General features: G+C 56.7%; 2 protein-coding genes across 2 annotated transcripts; one reads left to right on the top strand and one right to left on the bottom strand.

Annotated features, from left to right (window-relative positions):
- Nucleotides 1-1,425: 1,425 nt before the first annotated feature.
- On the top strand, nucleotides 1,426-2,551 carry UCN (urocortin). Its single transcript, XM_048298223.1, has 2 exons — nucleotides 1,426-1,822; nucleotides 2,018-2,551. Exons 1-2 carry the CDS (start codon nucleotides 1,426-1,428, stop codon nucleotides 2,332-2,334), a joined length of 714 nt encoding a protein of 237 aa, XP_048154180.1. The 3' UTR covers nucleotides 2,335-2,551.
- An 11,006-nt stretch (nucleotides 2,552-13,557) lies between these two features.
- On the bottom strand, nucleotides 13,558-17,320 carry TRIM54 (tripartite motif containing 54). Its single transcript, XM_048298579.1, has 10 exons — nucleotides 16,773-17,320; nucleotides 16,142-16,314; nucleotides 15,616-15,787; nucleotides 15,443-15,538; nucleotides 15,086-15,319; nucleotides 14,838-14,860; nucleotides 14,622-14,746; nucleotides 14,180-14,281; nucleotides 13,983-14,021; nucleotides 13,558-13,784 (listed from the first exon to the last, which is right to left on the bottom strand). Exons 1-10 carry the CDS (start codon nucleotides 16,938-16,940, stop codon nucleotides 13,774-13,776), a joined length of 1,143 nt encoding a protein of 380 aa, XP_048154536.1. The 5' UTR covers nucleotides 16,941-17,320; the 3' UTR covers nucleotides 13,558-13,773.
- Between the last annotated feature and the right edge of the window lie 253 nt (nucleotides 17,321-17,573).

Below are 17,573 nucleotides of genomic sequence, written 5' to 3'. Positions count from 1 at the left end.
ACCTGAAGCACAGAGGAGACAAATCCTGTGCAGGCCTGAGGGGTAAGGCAGGGGACAGCAGGGGCTGCAGCTGCAGCCCTCTTCCCCCGAGCAGTGCTCACTGGAGCAGCACAGGACTGGGACCAGGTGATGGGACCATGCACAGACAGCACCAGTGCTTTGGGGGGCCTCGGGTTCTGTGTGGGGCTCAAGCTCTCTACAGCCAGTGGGGTGGGTGCTGTGGATGGCAGGAGTTTGCAGCTCTGAGGTGTTGAGCCTCTTGCAGCTCCCTCTGGGGGTGCAGGAGGCTCTGGCTGTCAGCAGTGAGTGAGCTGCGAGCATGGCAAGAGCCACGTGGAATGAACCACTTGTCCCCAGGAGCAGCCGCCCCAGCATGGGGCTGCCAGGGCCGGGGGGCTGAGCCCAGCTCCTGCTGAGGGCTCTGCCCTGCCACTGCAGGAAGCTGTGCCAGGTGCCAGCCTTCATGCCGGATCACGTCATGGGGGCATGACACCATGTGCTGCTCGCTGCGGGCAGGGGCGTGCACCACCACCCCTGTGCCACCTGGTGTGGGACACACCGTGCGAGGGGCCAGGCTGAGCTTCTCTGCTCGGCTCTGCCCCACGCTGGCACTGTGGAAGGAGCCTGATGTGGCACCGGCACCGGCATCGGCGCTGGGTGTCAGCTCAGCTGCACTCTGCTGGCAGCATGCGGTGCACTCGGGGTCTGCTGGCAGCATGCGGTACACTCGGGGTCTGCTGGCAGCATGCGGTGCACTCGGGGTCTGCTGGCCGCAGGGTGAAGCACTCGGGGTCCACTGGCTGTGGTGTGAAGCACGCAGGGGTCTGCTGACGTGGTGTGAAGCACTCGGAGGGAATGCCAGCAGTGTGGTGCACTCAGGGGGGCTGCCAACAGTAGTGTGAAGCCCCAGCAGCCACCTCAACATTTGGCAGCGGTGCCGGTGCCCCGACGGAACACCCTGCATCCAGCACGGCGCTGCCGGCTCCGGTGCCTTCATTCTATGACTCACAGGACTTGGCCGGTGCTACCGCTGCGCTCGGGGCGTCTGCGGCCTCGGCCCCACGGTTTCACCTCGGCACTGCCCGCTCTGCCCGGGGTACCGAGCCACAGCCAGGCTGGGGGCCCCCACCCGTGACCGTCCTGTCCCGGAGCTGCCGGCGATCGGGGTGTCCCCACGCCCACCCAGGGATCCCCCCCCGCCGCCCCGGGTCCCTGTTTGGACGCCGCTGTTTGACGCGGCCGTTCGGCCCGGGAACGCGAGGGTTCCACGCCGAGAAGCCGCGGCTCACCCCGGTACAGCCCCCTGAGGGCTCACCGGGAGCTCACCCGGATAGCTCACCGGCCCGGCCCCGCTCACCGACCCCGGGGCGCCGGCGCGTCGCGACCGTTCAGCACCGCGGACAGCGGCGGAGAACGAGACTGGGGATGCGGCAGAGCCGGGAGGGGGATCGGGGAAACCGGGAGACCGGGAAAGCGAGGGTTAGCACGGCCCAATGCACCTGCCCGCACTCCCCGGCCCCGCCGTGCTTCTTTGGTGGGCGTCAGAAAAGAACCGGAGTGGTGGCTCCCGAGACCGGGGAGAGCAGGCTCTGCCGCTCCGCCCCTCTGTCCCTCAGCCCCGTCCCGCCGCCGGGGACCCGCTCCCCGCCGGCCGGGTGCCCCCCGCCCCCGCCCCCCGCCACCCGGTGCGTGCCCGGCGCTGACGTCAGCCCGGGCTCCCGGACCGATATAACTCCCGGCCGCGCCGCCGGCTCAGCTCCCGCGGGACGGATCGCGCTCGCTCCGCCGCCAGCACCGGCAGGAACAGGGCACAGCGCACCGGGTACGGGACGGGGCTTGGGAACCGGGCAGGGACAGCACCGGGGCCGGGGGCGCGCAGAGGGGACGGAACGGGGCGTGCGGGCGCGGAGGGGGCTCCGCACGCGGGACGGTCCCCGCGCCGCCGGGGCCGCGATTCCCGTCGCGCCTCCGCAGCTGCCCCGGTCTCTGCTGTGGCGCTGAGCCCCTGGCCCCGTAGGTGCAGAGGGACCGAGGATGCGGCGGGCACTGCTCACCCTCCTGCTGCTGCTCGCCCGCCCGCCGCCCGCCGCCGCCCGCCCCGCCACCACCGACGGCTCCATCCCGGCGGCCGGGACCGGGGCTCAGGACCACCCGCTCTGGCCGCCGCTGGCGCCGCCGCCCCCGGGGCCGTGGCGAGGGCGGCGGGACGAGCCGCCGCTCTCCATCGACCTCACCTTCCACCTCCTACGGCACCTCTTGCTGCTCGCCCGCGCCCAGAGCCAGCGCGCCCGCGCCGATTCCAACCGCCGCATCCTCGACGCCGTGGGGCGCTGACCCCCCCGCGGAATGCCCGAATGCCCCGAACCCCCTGTAACCGTGGGGCTGCACCGGCCTCCAGCCACCGCCTCGGCCTCTGCCCTGTAGGGCGCTCGGCACCAACACCGGCACGGGCTAAACCCGCCTCGGCCCCAGCGCTGGGGCGAGTGGGAGCGGAACCGGCCCCGGGACCAGCCCGCACCGATTTTGTAATAAAACGTGGTGGAAACCCGAAGCGTGAGCGAGTGCGGGGTGGGGGCAGCTGGGGCTATGCAGGGCCAGGGATTGGGCAAACTGGGAACGTGCTCACTGGGAATGGGCTCACCAGCAACGGGGAATGGGGGAATGGGCTTGTCGGCAATGTAGAAGGGGCTCACCAGGGATGGGTAAACAGACTCATTGGGGGTGGTGTAACGGGTTTGCCAGGAAGGGGCAAACATGCTCACCGGGAACAGGGACAGGGCTCACTGTAGAGGGAGAAAGGGCTCAGAAGTAGGAGACAGGATGGGCTGGGCCAGGGCTGAGTAGGAGCAGCTGGGCCAGCAGCACAGACCCACCAGCACTGGGAACAAGGCTGTGTGTGTGCCTGGGTCAGGAGGTGACACACCGTGTTCTTCAGAGGGGGTGAGATGCTCACAGCCCCCCAGGTGTGGGAGCAGTAGGAAGCAAAGGGGGCAGAGGGATGGGAACAGTGGGTCCTCACCAGCAGTGAGCCAGGGACAGGGGGGCTGCACCCACCTGCCCGCAGGTGAGGACATGAGCAGGGAAGCAAGCCCTCCCCAGGAGGGCGGAGGGGAGGGCTGGGAGCTGGGGGAGGGACAGACACAGGCCCTTTGTGGGAGGACATGGCCACCCATGTGGGAGCACCAGGAGTGGGGGGAACCTCTGTGGGACACACGGTGCTGCTGAGTGGGTCAGGGCTGGAGTCGTGGGTAGGGAGGAGGGCACTGTGGTGGGCCATGTCTCAGGCCTCCAACCAAGAGGACAGGGATGAAGCCTGCTGAGGCAGCTGGGGGAGGTTCAGCCTCCTTGTGGGTCGCCCTGGTCTTCGCCGGGGCCTCCAGCTTGGTCTGCGGAAGGTGTCCCTGCCTGCGGCACTGGGTGGGACTGGGTGTCCCTTCCCACCTAAACCAACCAAAAATTCTATGATAACATCCCAATACCTGCTGGAAGGGCAGCATGGCAGGGCTGGAGCAGGAAGTAATGTTTTTGTACCTGGGGAGGACTGCGTGGGGGTGTGGCAGCAGTTGAGGTCAGTGCTCAGGGCAGGCGGGAGTGCAGGCAGCACAGTGCTGGCAGGGTGTGCAGCCCCCAGATCTCAGGTGAGCTGCTTCCAGTGACCCAGTGGCTCTGGTAGGAGGCTGCTCCAAGGAGCAAAGCAGTTGGGGAGCACAGCCTTTGGGAACAAGCTCAAGGCTGGAGATTCCCCACTCCAGGCCCTGCTCCAGCTGCTCATGCTGTGTCCATTGGGACTTGGAAGGGGAAATTCCACCAGAGCATACCAGAGTACCCTGGAGCTGGAAGGCCATGCTGGCAAGGATTATAGTGGGACGATCCCACCTAGGAGATATTTATACCAGATGGGAGATATTTATACCTGACTTGGACAGCCTGCTTCAGCCAACCCTGACAAGCAGGGCTGGGGCTGGTGGGGTTCTAGGGGCCTCTTGCCTCTCATGCAGCTGTGGGTGGCTTCCCAGGTGGAGGGACCACAACCCCTCTGGGCAGCCTTTTCCAGGCACCCTGTGTGATGAACCTCACTGCAAAAACGCCCCAAATCTTTGGAGGCCAGTTTGTGCCTGTTGCTGCTGGTCCTGTCACTGGGCTCCACTGGGAAGAGGCTGGCTCCCTCCTCCTGCCCTCCCATTAGGCAAGCATGCACATAGACAACCCAAAACATTCCAGTTCCTCCTCATGCAGCAGATGCTCCAGTCCCTTTGGCATTGCTTTGACCCTTTCCTGGACTCCAGATGTCACATCCTTCTTGCTCCAGGAAGCCCCAGCCTGGGCAGGATGCTGCATCCACAGCTCTCCACACTTCGTGGAGGGGAGGGCTCCCCTCCTCCCTTCATCCTCCCCATCCAGTGGGCTGATGTCCACCCGGATCCATTGGGAAGGGATGTCACTGCTTCCTCCCCATCCAGTGTCACCACTGAGGATTTTGTTGTTCCTCATGTCCTTCAGTAGCTGTAGTTGGACACTTGTGATTAGTAATTACATCATGAACCTCGTAGGCTCAGCTAAGCTTCTCTTTTAAGGAAAAGGGAAGACTATCCCAAGAGCAGTGGGCTGTCTGGATGAGAGGCACCCGGAGTGTCGTGAGCAGGACTGAGCAGTACTTGGGGAAAAGGTAATTCTGGTAATAGGAGATCACAATCACTGACTCACTGACCACCTACTCAGAATGGACCCCAACTCAAATGGAGGAAAGAGCTGCACCTGTGGAGTGATCAGCATGAGGAGGGAGATGCACCCAGCAAAGAGGAGTTTGAGTCCTAATTAATAAAAGAGTTCTGTAATTGGTAACCAATGAATGCTGGTTCTTTGCTCAAATGTATAAATAATGTAAAGTTCTGATGCTCAGGGAACAGCCTTGGGGAAACCCTCAGCTCCTGGCTCTGCACTAACTGGGGCTTGGCAGGACAAATTCCAGTGTACTCCAACCTTGTGATCGAGTATTTTGGATGACCAGCCTCAACATCAGGACAACCAGTGACTCAATGGCACAACACATTCTAGAGGTATTTCCTTGGTGAGGGGGTGTTTGGAAATTGCCAACAAGCAGGATTTTGGGCTTGGGCTCTGCATAAGTTGAAAAAAAAAATATTTTGTTTCTACAGTTTGGTGGTGCATATCTTGGATTTTTGATGTTTGCACACTTTTTCACATGCAGAGCTGGTGATGTGAAAACTGGGATTTAGGTGTGTGCATTGGGATAGTGTATGAAACAGTAGAAATTCCACAACTGAAATGGGTTCCTCTGCTTCTGTAGAAATTCCACTTTGCTTTCCTCTAGGATGCATCCTGAAGAGTTACGGTGACCCTATGATAAGTTGAAAAGGTACTGTAATCGATGGTTACCTCATTCTGAATTAGATGATGGTGAAAAAAGGCCAGAAAACAACAGGTCTTTACAATATAATGCAATTTTACAGTTGATGTTACCTTGTAGGAAGCATAATGAACGGGATGAAGTCCCTGATGTAGATTTGGTTTTCACTTTAAGAAATAATTAGTAAACTAAGGAATAAAATGTGGTTTAGTAGGTTCAAAAGTATCAAAATGGAATATATTCTTGGGGAAATGAAGAAAAGAAGGTAAGGGGAAAGATACTTGTCGTATGGAAGAAGAAGATAAAAGAGACAAAAACCCAAAGTCCAGTTATTGGCAGCTCCTCCGACACAAGGATCAGAGCTGGAGGTGGACAGTATATCCGGCGATGAAATGGTGGTTTTGATGCATCCCCCGTTTCCAGTAGGAGCAGGGAGAAAGGTAAGTCGGTATTACGAGCACATTTAGGGCAGCAGATGGACCTGAAGGAGAGGCAGTGGATGTGCATGTGCCCGTCACAATTCAGACTTGCTGAATCAGAAGCAGCAAGCAGGATCATATCACAGAAATCCTAACAGAATGTGTAGTGTGATTAAAACCATGATGTCAATTCATAATCCAAAGTGGGAGGTCATCCAGATTGTCCTGGAATATTTGTTTCCCCACGAGGAATGGAGGGCAGTTTAGAAAAGGCTTGAGAAGAAGGAGTTAGGAAAATAGGATTAGATCAAAAGGTTCATGGCATCCCAAATCCTCACAAATTTCATCCTAAGAATGACTCAGAGTGGGATCTCAATCAGACTGCTGGTGAGATTCACAAAAATTGTATCAGAAAATTATTTTGTTGGGATTCTAAGAGGCAGTGAAGAAACTGAAACACCTTGACAAGTTGTATGATGGGAAGAGGGAGCAAAGCTTTTTATGAAGGATTGTGTGAAGTGGCTCCCAAATGGATGGATTCAGATCCAGCAAGGGAAGGAAGCAGGATGCTGTTTAACAGGCTTTTTGTTGGGCAGTTGGCACCTGCTTTCAGAAAGAAACTCCAAAACAGAGGAGAGGTGGAGGGGATGGTTATTTCCCAAGTGATGCCTGTAAGGATAGGGGAAGAGGTAGAAGAGAAGGAGAAGAGCCAAGAGAAATTACTGAATCCACTGTCGGGGCAGGCAAGAGGCAGAGGGCAAGATGGATTTCAGGAATGAGGCTGGGGGTGAGGGTGGGGATTAACACCCCTCCAAAATATCAGAGTGCCCGTTGCAGACAGGAAGGGCACTGGGAAAAGGAGCATCCCCTACTTACAAATGGACAGAAGGGATAATCAGAAGACGCAGAAATTGGGCTGGGCTGAAGAGGACCAGAGGCATCACCTGTTTTCCTGGCCAACCCTTTGATTCCAGTTAAGCTGGGGAATGAAACAATGGATTTTCTAGTGGATAATGGAGTAGTTCATTCTGTAGTTACACTGAAGGACCTTTAAGCAAAACCAGGGAGGAAATTCCTCAGGAGCAGGTAATCCCTCAGACCATTTCACAACCCGTGGAATTCACAACTGGGAACACAAAATGACCCCATTACTTTCTCTGCATGCCAGAGTGTCCTTTGCCATTGCTGGGGAAGGATTTGCTATGCCAGCTGTGCAGGTCTTTACTGACAGAAGCAGTGACGTGGTAAATGGAGATCGGAAGTCTGGGCACACTGTGGTCACTACCACGAAGGCAGTGACAACAACCCATTGCTCACGAACAGCTCGTCCCAGAAGACCAAATTGGAGCTCTCACTTGTGCCCTGGAATTGAGCTGAGGAAAGGAAGTCAATATTTATACTGACTCAAAACATGCCTTTGGCATAATCCATGCTCAGGGAGCAGTTTGGGAAGAGCAAGGAGTTTCACAAGCGAGTTCAGAAAAAAAATGTAACTGAAATTCCAAAGATTCTGAAAGCAATTCTTCAACCAAAGAACACCACAATAATACATTGCAAAGCCCCCAGAAAAAGAATCCAAATATTGTAAAGGGATATCGAAGAGCAGATCCAGCAGTGGAAGAAGCTGCATCGAGGAAACCAAGCTGTGAAAGAGCTTTGATTCCACAAACCTGTGTGGAATCATCTCCAACAAATTATACCAAAGGAGAGGAACAATGAGTGGAACAGCTAAACTGTACTAAAAATAAAGAAGGGTGGTGGGAAACACCTGGAAAGCAGCTCTTGGAGATAGTGGAAATCCATCTTAAAAGGTGGCATCAAGAGACACACACAGGAGCAGATGCATCACTGCTTTTAGAAAAATTCCTTGGATGCAAGATGCAAAGTTTTGCAGAAAGAGTAGCTAGAAATTTATCATTTGCTGTGTTAATAATCCAAAAATAGGAAATAAAATACAGGGAGGAAGCACAAAGCAAGAAATATCCCCTGAGAAACACTGGCAAATGGATTTTACAGAATCACCCAGATGTAATCAATGCAAACATCTATTGGTATTCATCAACCACATTTCTGGTTGGCTGGTGTTACCAAACAGTTCATATTCCTAAAGAAAAGGCTTTGGAGACCCAAGTCCATCTGTTACAGAATCCTGAACCTGAAGCAGAAATATCGGAGGAAGTGGACAATGCAGTCACCCCACTAGTATGGGCCACTAGAACTTCAGGATGGGCTTGGAATGCAGAATCCGCCATTGAACAGGAGTACTCCACTCCAGAAGATCTACAGGACACTCCTCTGGAAGAAGCTGATGGCAAACTCTCCATGGATGGGAGCAGCTTTGTGAAGGATGGAATCTGAAAAGCCGGGAATGCAGTGCTAACTCAGCATGAGGTGATAGAAGCCAAAGCTCTGAGCCCCAAAACATCGGCTCAGAAAGCAGAGCTGATTGCACTGCCAGAGCGCTGGAGCTCCACAGGATAAGACTGTAACTCTACAGACTGACTCAAAATTTGCTTTTGGAGTGGTCCATGCCCACAGAGCCATGTGGAAAGAGAGAGGGCTGTGAACCTCTAAGAGATCCCCCAGGAAACATGGACAGATAATACAGAGGTTGTTAGAGGGCATGCAGTGGCCTCAAAAGATGGCAATAATGCATTGTAAATCTCATCAGTTCAGAGAAACCCCAGAGAATACTGGATATGGCCTGGCTGACAAAGCGGTTGAGAAGGCTGCGGGTGGGGACATCCTGTTGGTCTTACCCAATAAATACTGGCATTTGGACAAGGAGGCTGCCAATTACCAGGCTGAAGATGAGAAAGTGGCAAGTTTGTTAGATCCTGAAAATAGTCCTGAAGGATGGCAGATTACATCCAGCAAGCGTTCCCCAGCGCCTTATGAGGAAGATGGCAGAGGAACAACATAAGGGAACTCACTGGGGAATAGAATCTATGGCAGAAGCACCAAAGCCTCAAGTTCGGAGTGTAAAAGTAACTGCTATAATAAAAAGCGTCACTAAAAAGTCCCAAACCTGTTTAAAGAACAATGCACATCAAATCAGACGGCCCACACCCAGGACTGTCAGGAAAGGCAGTTGTCTGTGACTAGTAAGTCTTGTGCCAGCTAATGCTTCCTTATTTACTTACATTAGTGATTAATATGTACTAGCCAATGTCTTAGTTTTCAGAACAAGGGTTGTGTGTCAGAACAAAGAATGATAAGAAAAGTACATTATGACCCGATCACATATTTAAAATACTCTCAAGGAGAAAAGATTCATCAGAAGATCTGGAACCATACCAAAACAAGTCCTCAGAAATTATTAGCATATATGCTTGTATTCAGGAAATGTGATGAATATGTATTAGTTTCAGGAATATAACCTTGTCTGTTAGGTTACTGGGCATGCATGCTTTGAGGAGGATTTCCCATGCATCCAGCACTCCTAATAAAGTAATGTTACCTTTCTAACCCAGCAAATTGGTTGGAGAGTTTATTTCCCAGTTTTCTGTGACACCAGGGCTTTCCCCTGTTGCACCAACCAGAGTAGAGAAGTGATTAGGGTTTGTTAAAAAAAATAATACCCAGATTGGGGGTCCCAGAAAGAATTTCTTCAGATATTTATTTATTTCTACTTTACAGCAGAAATGGTGCAGGATATGTCCAAATTTTCACAGATTATTTGGGAATTATGCACCTTAAGGATCCCACAGTCCAGTCGGAAGACAGAAAGGATGAATCAGACAATAGAGGCAAATATCCAAGTTACAGCAAGAGGCTCGAGTGGAGCATCATCTTTGACTCTTACAGGAATTTGTGTCATTCCCCAAGTCAAAGCAGGAATGAGCACTCTGGAAATACCACACTGGAAGGCATTCCTGCATAACCTTGTAACCACACATGGAGATCAGATGTGTGCAAGGGGACAAGCAGAGCCAAAGCAATATTTAATTTCTCTTTCACAGCCTTTATCCTCATTCACAGGTTTTTGGATCAGAGGCCCAACCCCTCCCTTGGGTACCCCTGGACAGTCTTTTCCATCTGGAGAAGTGGTGGATGTTTGAACATGAAAGGATGAGGCTCCACAAGAAAGGTGGAAAGGTACTCTCCCAACAGTGTTAATAATATACACTATAGTGAAAAGGACAGGAACTGACTCTTGGATCCATCACGTGTGAAAAGGGTCCCTGAGTCTGGACAAGATATATGGAATTCACACCAAACTGGAAACCTGAAGTTCCAGCTGACTGACAACACAGAATTATGTTCTTTAATTTTTTAATCTGTTTATGTAAATTAATTTTGCAAGTGAAGTGCTTACACAACATGTTGTTACTTTATGGTGTTCCATTATATAATATGTTGATACTTTATAGCTTGTCCAATCAACTGGGAGAATTCAAACTGCAGCAGTAAAACTGCTGGATTTCCTAGTGTCATGATCAGTGAAGGACCCTTTGGATTGGGGAATTTTAATCTTAGATTTCAGTCTGATTTTGGCCCCATGATGGATAAGGGCCTTGAATTTCACAACTCCCCCAGAAAAAGGAGAAAGTACTTGGACTAGGAAAACAGTTCTTGTAGCTCAATAACCCCACCCTACATTGATGCTGGCACATGAATGGTTCACTTAAATGGACACATTGCTCCTTAAGTCCCCAAAACCCTGGGAGGATTTTCCATGGGGTTTGACATAAGCCAAGAGGAAGGTAATTGGCATTATATGTGTGATGGATTGACCATGGACGGACACCAGGTGCCCACCAAAGCTGCTCCATCACTCCCCCCTCACTTGGGCAGGGAAGAGAAAATATAAGAAAAGCTCATGGCTCAGGATAAGGACAGAGAAAGCTCACCAATTACTGTCATGGACAAAGCAGACTTGATTTGGAAAAATTAGGTTAATTTATTACCAATCAAATCAGAGTAGGGTAACAAGAAGTAAAAAAAATCCTAAAAACACCTTCCCCTCACCCCTCCCTCCTTCCCAGGCTTAACTTTATTCCCAATTCTCCACCTCTTTCCCTCCAGTGGTGCAATGAGACAGGAATGGGGGTTACAGTCAGTTCACCACATAGTTTCTGCTGCTGCTTCCTTCTTAGGGAGAGGAGCCCTTGCCCTGCTCCAGTGTGGGAGGGACAGCCCTCTGCGGACTTCTCCAGTGTGAGTCCTTCCCATGGGCTGTGGCTCTTCACAAACTGCTCCTCTGTGTGTCCCTTCCATGGGGACAGTCCCTCAGGAGCAGACTGCTCCAGCCTGGGTCCCCCACAGGGTCACAGGTCCTGCCAACAAACCTTCTCCAGCATGGGCTCCTCTCTCCACAGGTCCAAAGGTCCCTGCCAGGACCCTGCTCCATCATGGGCTTTCCACGGGGTCACAGACTCCTTTGGGCATCCACCTGCTCTGGCGTGGGCCCCTCCAGGGCCTGCAGGTGGGTCTCTGCTGCCATGTGGATCTCCACAGGCTGTGGGTGCGTCTCTGCTACCCCTGGGCACCCCTGGGCTGCAGGGGAATCCCTGCTCCAGCACTTGGAGCACTTCCTTCTGCACTGCCCTGAGAGGCCTCAGGGCTCACACACCCTCCCTCCTCTATGGCTGCAATTACCTCTACACAAGAACTTTTTTTCCTCCTTAAATACATTATCCCTGAGGTGTTACTGCCATCACTGGTGGACTCTGCCTTGGCCAGTGGCAGGTCCATCCTGGAGCCATCTGGCTTTGGCTCTCTTGGACATGGGGAAAGCTTCTGTCAGCTTCTCACAGAGGCTGCCCCTGTAATCTCCCCACTACCAAAACCTTACCACAAAAATCCGATACAAACCCAATAAAATGGACAAAATGCCACGAATGGGACATATAGTTGGGTAAGTGATGACAGAAGGTGGACAACCCACCTGCCTTTGTGTGAAGTGAAAAAGGGAAAGTGAAAAGACAATCCTTAGGAATGTTAACATGATGTCCCTTATGGAGAAAAAGGCCTTTGGAAGCACAGTTATGGAGAAGAATAAAGAGAAATAATGATGGTTCTTGGAGACACCCTTGGACAGGAACTGGAGAAATAATGATGGTTCTTGGAGACACCCTTGGACAGGAACTGGAGCAGGCTGTGTGTTAGAATCCATGCTCAGTGCACAGATCATCTTTTCCTGAAATCTCAGCTGGGGGTACAATTTAACTGGACAAGCAGAGACATCAGCAAATTCCAGGGTGCTGCCCAGAGCTGGTTTGGGAGGGCAGTGACAGGTCATGAGCATCTGGACACAAAGTACAAGGAAGAAAATTGCCCAAAACAGATGAGAACTAAGGTGGGGCTCTCCTGAGGCATCTCAAGCACTGGAGTGGCATCCATGGCACCCAGCTGAGGGGCTGCTGAGTGCTTGTGAGTCCCTCTCAGTCACCTCTGGAGGGTGATGGGGACAAGGGAACATCCCTGAGGGGTGGGGAAAGGCAAATACTGCATCCCTGAATATCTGGTGCAGGCATGGAGAAGCCACAGCCCCTCTTGCTCCCCAGGTATCACCCAAGCCCTCCCAGGCACGTTCCTGGGGTGTGAAGGAGCAGATGGTGGCGGGGAGCAGCTGGGCTGGGCCCTGGGGTTGGTCTGCTGGCAGCCTGGAGGGGCAGCCCGGGGACGCAAGAGAGCAAAGCTGTCCCGCCTGTCTCCCGTCCCACGGGACCCTGCACGCCGGCCCCGAGCCAGCGCCGTGGCCCCTGTGATGCCATGAAGATTTTTTGCCTTTTCTTTTATACGCCTGTTATACCCTTTTACAACTTCTGTATTCCTAGTGCTTTTTGCCTACGTTCTTGGACTTGTTTGTCAAGCTCAGAGACTAAACATTTTAGAAGCTTCGTAGCTGGGGATCAGTGTGCCCCAGAGCCCAAGGTCCTCTCCAGAACATATTCTGTAAACTAAGATAGAACCATCCAGGAGAAGGCTCCTTGGGGAGGGGGGCTCACTCCAGCCTCTCATTGGGGAATCTTTGACAGATCTGCTAATTAGTAACACCTATAGTGTTATACCCAATCTTTTGGGGTGGGCATTCAGCGGGGTGCATTTCAGTGCATATGACCTGGACGTGTGCACCTAAGGATCCTTAAAATAACACCAAGGTAAAATCCCTTTTCCCCTTCTAACCGTGTATGACTCTTGATTTTAAGACCAGGAAAAGGCATCACCTGGACGTGCTGCAAGTGTCCGGGTCTGCCGGCTGCCGGGGGGTCCACAGGGCCCAGCCCTTGCTGTCCCCTGGGATGGCAGCGGGGACCCCCCAGTGGAGCCCGGCCACAGGGGACCCGTCCAGCCCGAGGAGCCCTGGCCGTGCGCATCATCGCCACCATGGCGACGGGACGGGGCGGCTGACGCAGCCACCGCTGCCGCGGCCCTCCCGGGGGAGCCTCCCGGGCTCGGGTGCCGCGGGCCCCGGCCCAGCGCTGATGCGGCCAGGTGTGTACTCAGCCAGCTCATCCCGACAGTGTTTGCTCGGAGCACCCGGGGGACGGTGCTGCTGCGGGCACCCAGACGGGGGTGGCGGGGCTGGGCGCCGCCTGAGGACCCTCGCCCCCGAGCAGGGGCTGTGGGCGGGGGGCAGAGTCCCACTCACAGGGCTCCCGAGTCGCACTGGGGCTCTGGAGTCTCAGCCCCTTGCCTGAGGTGCTGGGGGCACTGCTGGGGTGATGGGGCAGGGGCCGCGCTGGGCTAGACCCTGTGGGGCCGGTGCAGAGCTGCTCTGGGGCAACCCCCGCCTCCACCCACCACACACCACACGCGAGAACGTGTCCTCACACACTTTTAATGTTGGAGAGGGGCAGCGCCCATCTGGGGAATTCCAGCAGCAGGGATGGAGCTTGCCTGAGAGCGCCAGGGACGGCCATGAGAAAGGGGTGCCAGGGATGGCCATAGCCGGGGCAGGGGTGGCAGAGACAGCCATAGCCGGGCGTGACAGGGACAGCCACAGCTGAGGGGTTGCCAGCATTATCCCACAGCTCCACTTCAGTGCTGACCTGTGCAGAAAAGTACCCTCAGCCCTGTGACCCTGGGACCCCCTTCCCACTCCCTGCAGCAGGGAGACAGGGATGGCCCAGGGGGAGCCTGCGGCGTGACCATCCCATCCACATCCTCATCCCCCTTCCCAGGAGGTGTCTCCTCTGCCCCATGGCACCCCATGGCTGTGCCTATCTCACAGCCCATGAGGGTCTCACCATGGGGAGAACTCGCTGGCTTCTGCCTCGGCCCCACATCTGCAGAGGGAAAGAGAGAACAAGATAGAGACAGGGATACCCCGGCACCCTGAGGGACCCATGCTGCTGCATGTGGGCCATGGCACAGCCAAGCAGGCATGGCACTGGACACAGCACTGGGCATGACATAGCACTGGGCAGTCACAGCATGCACTCACCTTCAGCAGCTTCGGGCACCTCCAGGCTGTCCAGCCGGTCCTCATCCGTTGCGGCCTCACTGCCGTCCCCAGGTCCATCACCCTCATCCTCGCCCAGTGGCTCTGTGGGCAGGGAACAGCTCAGGTGGGACCTTCCCTCCCTCCCTCCTGCAGTGTGGGGATACACCAGGACATGCCAGGAGGGAGGTGAGCAAGCAGGACACTCCAGGATGCTCCCAGGAGGAATGTGACCAGCCCAGTGTGGGAACCAGGGAGAGCCTGGAGCAGGACTGCCCCTCCAGGGTCCCTGGGTGGTGCTACAGGTGGAGGTCACATGCCCAATCCTGTGTGGGAGCCCCACACAGGTTGTGTGGTGGGGGGGACTCTGCTTGTCTGAGGGCTGGGCACCCCAGGCAGTCCCAGTGCCCCCTTGGGACGGCAGCAATTTCCCCAGTGCAGGCACCTGTCTGGAACTCGATGGTCCTCAGCATCTCAGCCACATAGTCCACGTTGATGGAGAAATGGTCCATGTTCTCGTAGCCGGGCTCAGGGCGGCTGCTCATTGATGCCTTGGACATGTCTGTGATCCTGCAGGGCAGGGACACCCTGGGAGCTGCAGGGTCCAGCACCCAGAGAGCCACCAGCCACAGCTCTTTTCCCCCCCATACTCCTGACTCACTTTTTCAGGAGTTCCTTGGAGTGCTGTGGAGAAAAGTGAGGGGGGATCAGTGTCTCCTAGACATCACCCCCCCACAGGTCCACCCCTGCACATCCCAGGGCATCCATAGATCCTTTTGGGTGAGCATAGCCTCCCTGTATCAACCTGTGAGGCAGCCCCATGCCCCTCAGGGAACCATTGCACTACCACACAGCCCCAGGGCAGTCCCAGCCTCCTGTGCCCTCCTCTCCCTGTTGCCCTGGCAGGACCTGCAGGTACACGGCCATCTGGGGCTCCTCCATGGCATGGATGGCTGACTCCACCAGTTTGGAGGAGGCCTCCAGGTGGTCTCCATACTGGCGGATGAGCCCACGGACACGCTGCAGCTTGGCCTCCTGCTCGGCTGCGATGCTCTGCAGCAGCTCCTTCTTCCGCTCCTCCAGGATCCCGTACAACGCATCAAACCGCAGCCCCACATGCTGCTTCTGCCGCCGACCGTTCTCCTGCCAGACAGGAGTCAGGGGCTACACTGTGCACCCCCCAGCACAGCCCCAGGGCTGGACCCTCCCAGCCCCACCATATCTGTCCACTGGCACAGCCACAGGGCCGGACCCCCCGGTCCCAACCTCGATAGTGTGGCAGATCTCCTCCATCTGTGTGATGATGGCCTGGATTCGGTCGTTCCCCGCCACCAGCATGGCGATGCCATCACTGAGCTCGCTCTGGGAGCAGAGGGGATGGGCGTGAGGGTGGCTGTGCGGGTACCCTTGGCCCCCCCAAGACCCGGGGGGCCCCCTACCTTCTGGCGCTGGTAGACGGCCGGCAGCGGAGCCACCTCACAGTCCTTGTGCGCCCCAAACACCTTGCAGAGGGAACAGGTGGGCACCTCACAGCGCAGGCAGTAGATGTTGATCCGCTCATCCTCGTGCTCCTCACACATGAGGTGCTGCTCAGCCTTGGCGTGAAGGGGTCTGCATGGGGGTTGGGGATGTCAGATAGACATCCCCAGTCCCAGGGACACTCCCAGCCCCAGAGACATCCTGGCCCCCAGAGACACCCCAGCTTCAGGGACAGCACCAGCTTCAGGACCTGCCCAGCCCTAGGGACACCTCTGGCCCCCGGGGACGCTTGAACCCCAGGGACACTCCTGGCACCAGAAATACCTCTGGCCCCGGAGACACCCCCAGCCCCAGGGATATTCCCTGGCCCTGTATGGGCCCCGTGACTCCCCAGTTCCTGTTGGGATCCCACCCGCAGCCCTCTCGGTGGGTTCACTGTCACCCGCAGGTCTCGCCCCCCCCCGTGGGGTCCCCGCGCCTCCGGACCGGGCCGACTCCTGCTTGTAGATGTCGATTATGTTCTCCACGAGCAGGTTCCGCTGCAATCCGTACACCCCGTGCCGGTCCAGCACTACCTCGTGCCGGCATGACGGGCACCGGAACCGCCCGCCCGACGGCACCGCGCTGGAGCCCCGCGACTGCCACAGCGGGTTGGAGGCCTGGGGGGGTAAGCGAGGGGTCACGGCGGCAGCACCCCGCACCCCCGGCACGCCCGGGCAGCTCCCACCCCGGGAGCGAGACCCCCACGGATCAGCGCCCCACAGCCCCCGGGCACGGACACGGGCAAGGAGACAGAGATGGAGACGGGCAAGAGCATGGACACAGGTGTGAGCACAAACAAGGACACACACACGGCCCCCGCCTCCCGCCCGCCGTCCCCGCCAGCCGGGAGCGGCCCCAAGCGCAGCCCAGCCGGGGGTTCCAGCGGCTGGTCCCGGAGCCGGGAATCCCAGCCAGACTAGCCCCCCCTGTGAAGAGGATCTCGGTGTTCCTGGTGCCGCCCGCCCCTCCGCCTCGCTGGCCGGGGATCCCGGGATAACGGGGCCACCACCCGCCGGCCTGGGGTGCTATGGACGGAGGTCCCGGTGCCTCCCCCCGCCGCACCGGCGGGTCCCACCTGGAAGACGTCGTTGGCGCACTTGCGGCAGAGGTTGTGCTGGCAGGGCAGGATGACCACGGGCTTGGAGAACATCTCCAGGCAGATGGGGCAGATGAGCTGCTTCTCCAGGCTCTCCATGCTCCGCGCCTCCGCCAGAAGCGGTTTCAGCCCTACCGCGAAGTTCATGGCCGCGGTCCCGGCCCGGCCCGGCCCGGCCCGACCCGGCTCTGTCCCGCGGCTTCGCTCCGGCCGCCCGGTGCCTGCTTTGTTTCGGCCCCGGCCCCGGCCCCCGACGCTAATTTTAGCCGCCCCCGCCCCACCGGGGCTGCAGCTGTCGGCGGCGTCGGGTGACACTGAGTCACCGTTCCTGCCCACCCCTCGGGACCCGCTAGTCCCGGTACCGGCTAATTCCCTGGGATCGACTGAGTTTCGGGACCCGCTGATCCCCTGTCCAGGGAGGAGCGGCCGAGGTTCCGGGGGACCTGGGCTGGCTGGTGCAGGGGCTGCAGGGCTGGCAGTCGTGTTGAGGAGTATGTGCCCCCCTCTGCAGGCAGCAGGGCTGCCTCTTGGGGCCCCCCAGATCCCACGCCCCCAGCCCAGTGCCAGCCCCCTTGAACAGCAGGGTGGAGGGGCTGATGCCAGGATGCCCTCATCCTCACTCACCCTGGCACTCTATCTATATTTAGGGAGTGAGGCACAGCCCATGCAGCTGCAGGCAGAGGCAGAGACCAGAAATGGGAAGAAAGGGCAAGGGGCTCACTGCGTCCCCCTTGGTCCCATCCCTGCCAGTCGTCCTAGCCCTCCGCAGGGCCATGGCTC

Source organism: Corvus hawaiiensis, chromosome 3 (assembly GCF_020740725.1).
Source record: "Corvus hawaiiensis isolate bCorHaw1 chromosome 3, bCorHaw1.pri.cur, whole genome shotgun sequence".
Classification (NCBI taxonomy): Eukaryota; Metazoa; Chordata; class Aves; order Passeriformes; family Corvidae; genus Corvus; species Corvus hawaiiensis.
Note: the sequence above shows the minus strand (reverse complement) of the source record. Positions and strands in the feature narration are given on the sequence as shown.

Bases quoted from the DNA above. Each gene is read 5' to 3' on its own strand.
- UCN (XM_048298223.1), top strand. From the start codon at position 1,426: ATGCGGCAGAGCCGGGAGGGGGATCGGGGAAACCGGGAGACCGGGAAA. The intron at 1,823-2,017 runs GTACGGGACGGG...CTGGCCCCGTAG, and splicing joins AACAGGGCACAGCGCACCGG to GTGCAGAGGGACCGAGGATG.
- TRIM54 (XM_048298579.1), bottom strand. From the start codon at position 16,940: ATGAACTTCGCGGTAGGGCTGAAACCGCTTCTGGCGGAGGCGCGGAGC. The intron at 14,747-14,837 runs GTGAGTCAGGAG...CCTGCCCTGCAG, and splicing joins TCCAAGGAACTCCTGAAAAA to GATCACAGACATGTCCAAGG. The intron at 14,282-14,621 runs GTGCCTGCACTG...CCCTGCCCACAG, and splicing joins GACCATCGAGTTCCAGACAG to AGCCACTGGGCGAGGATGAG.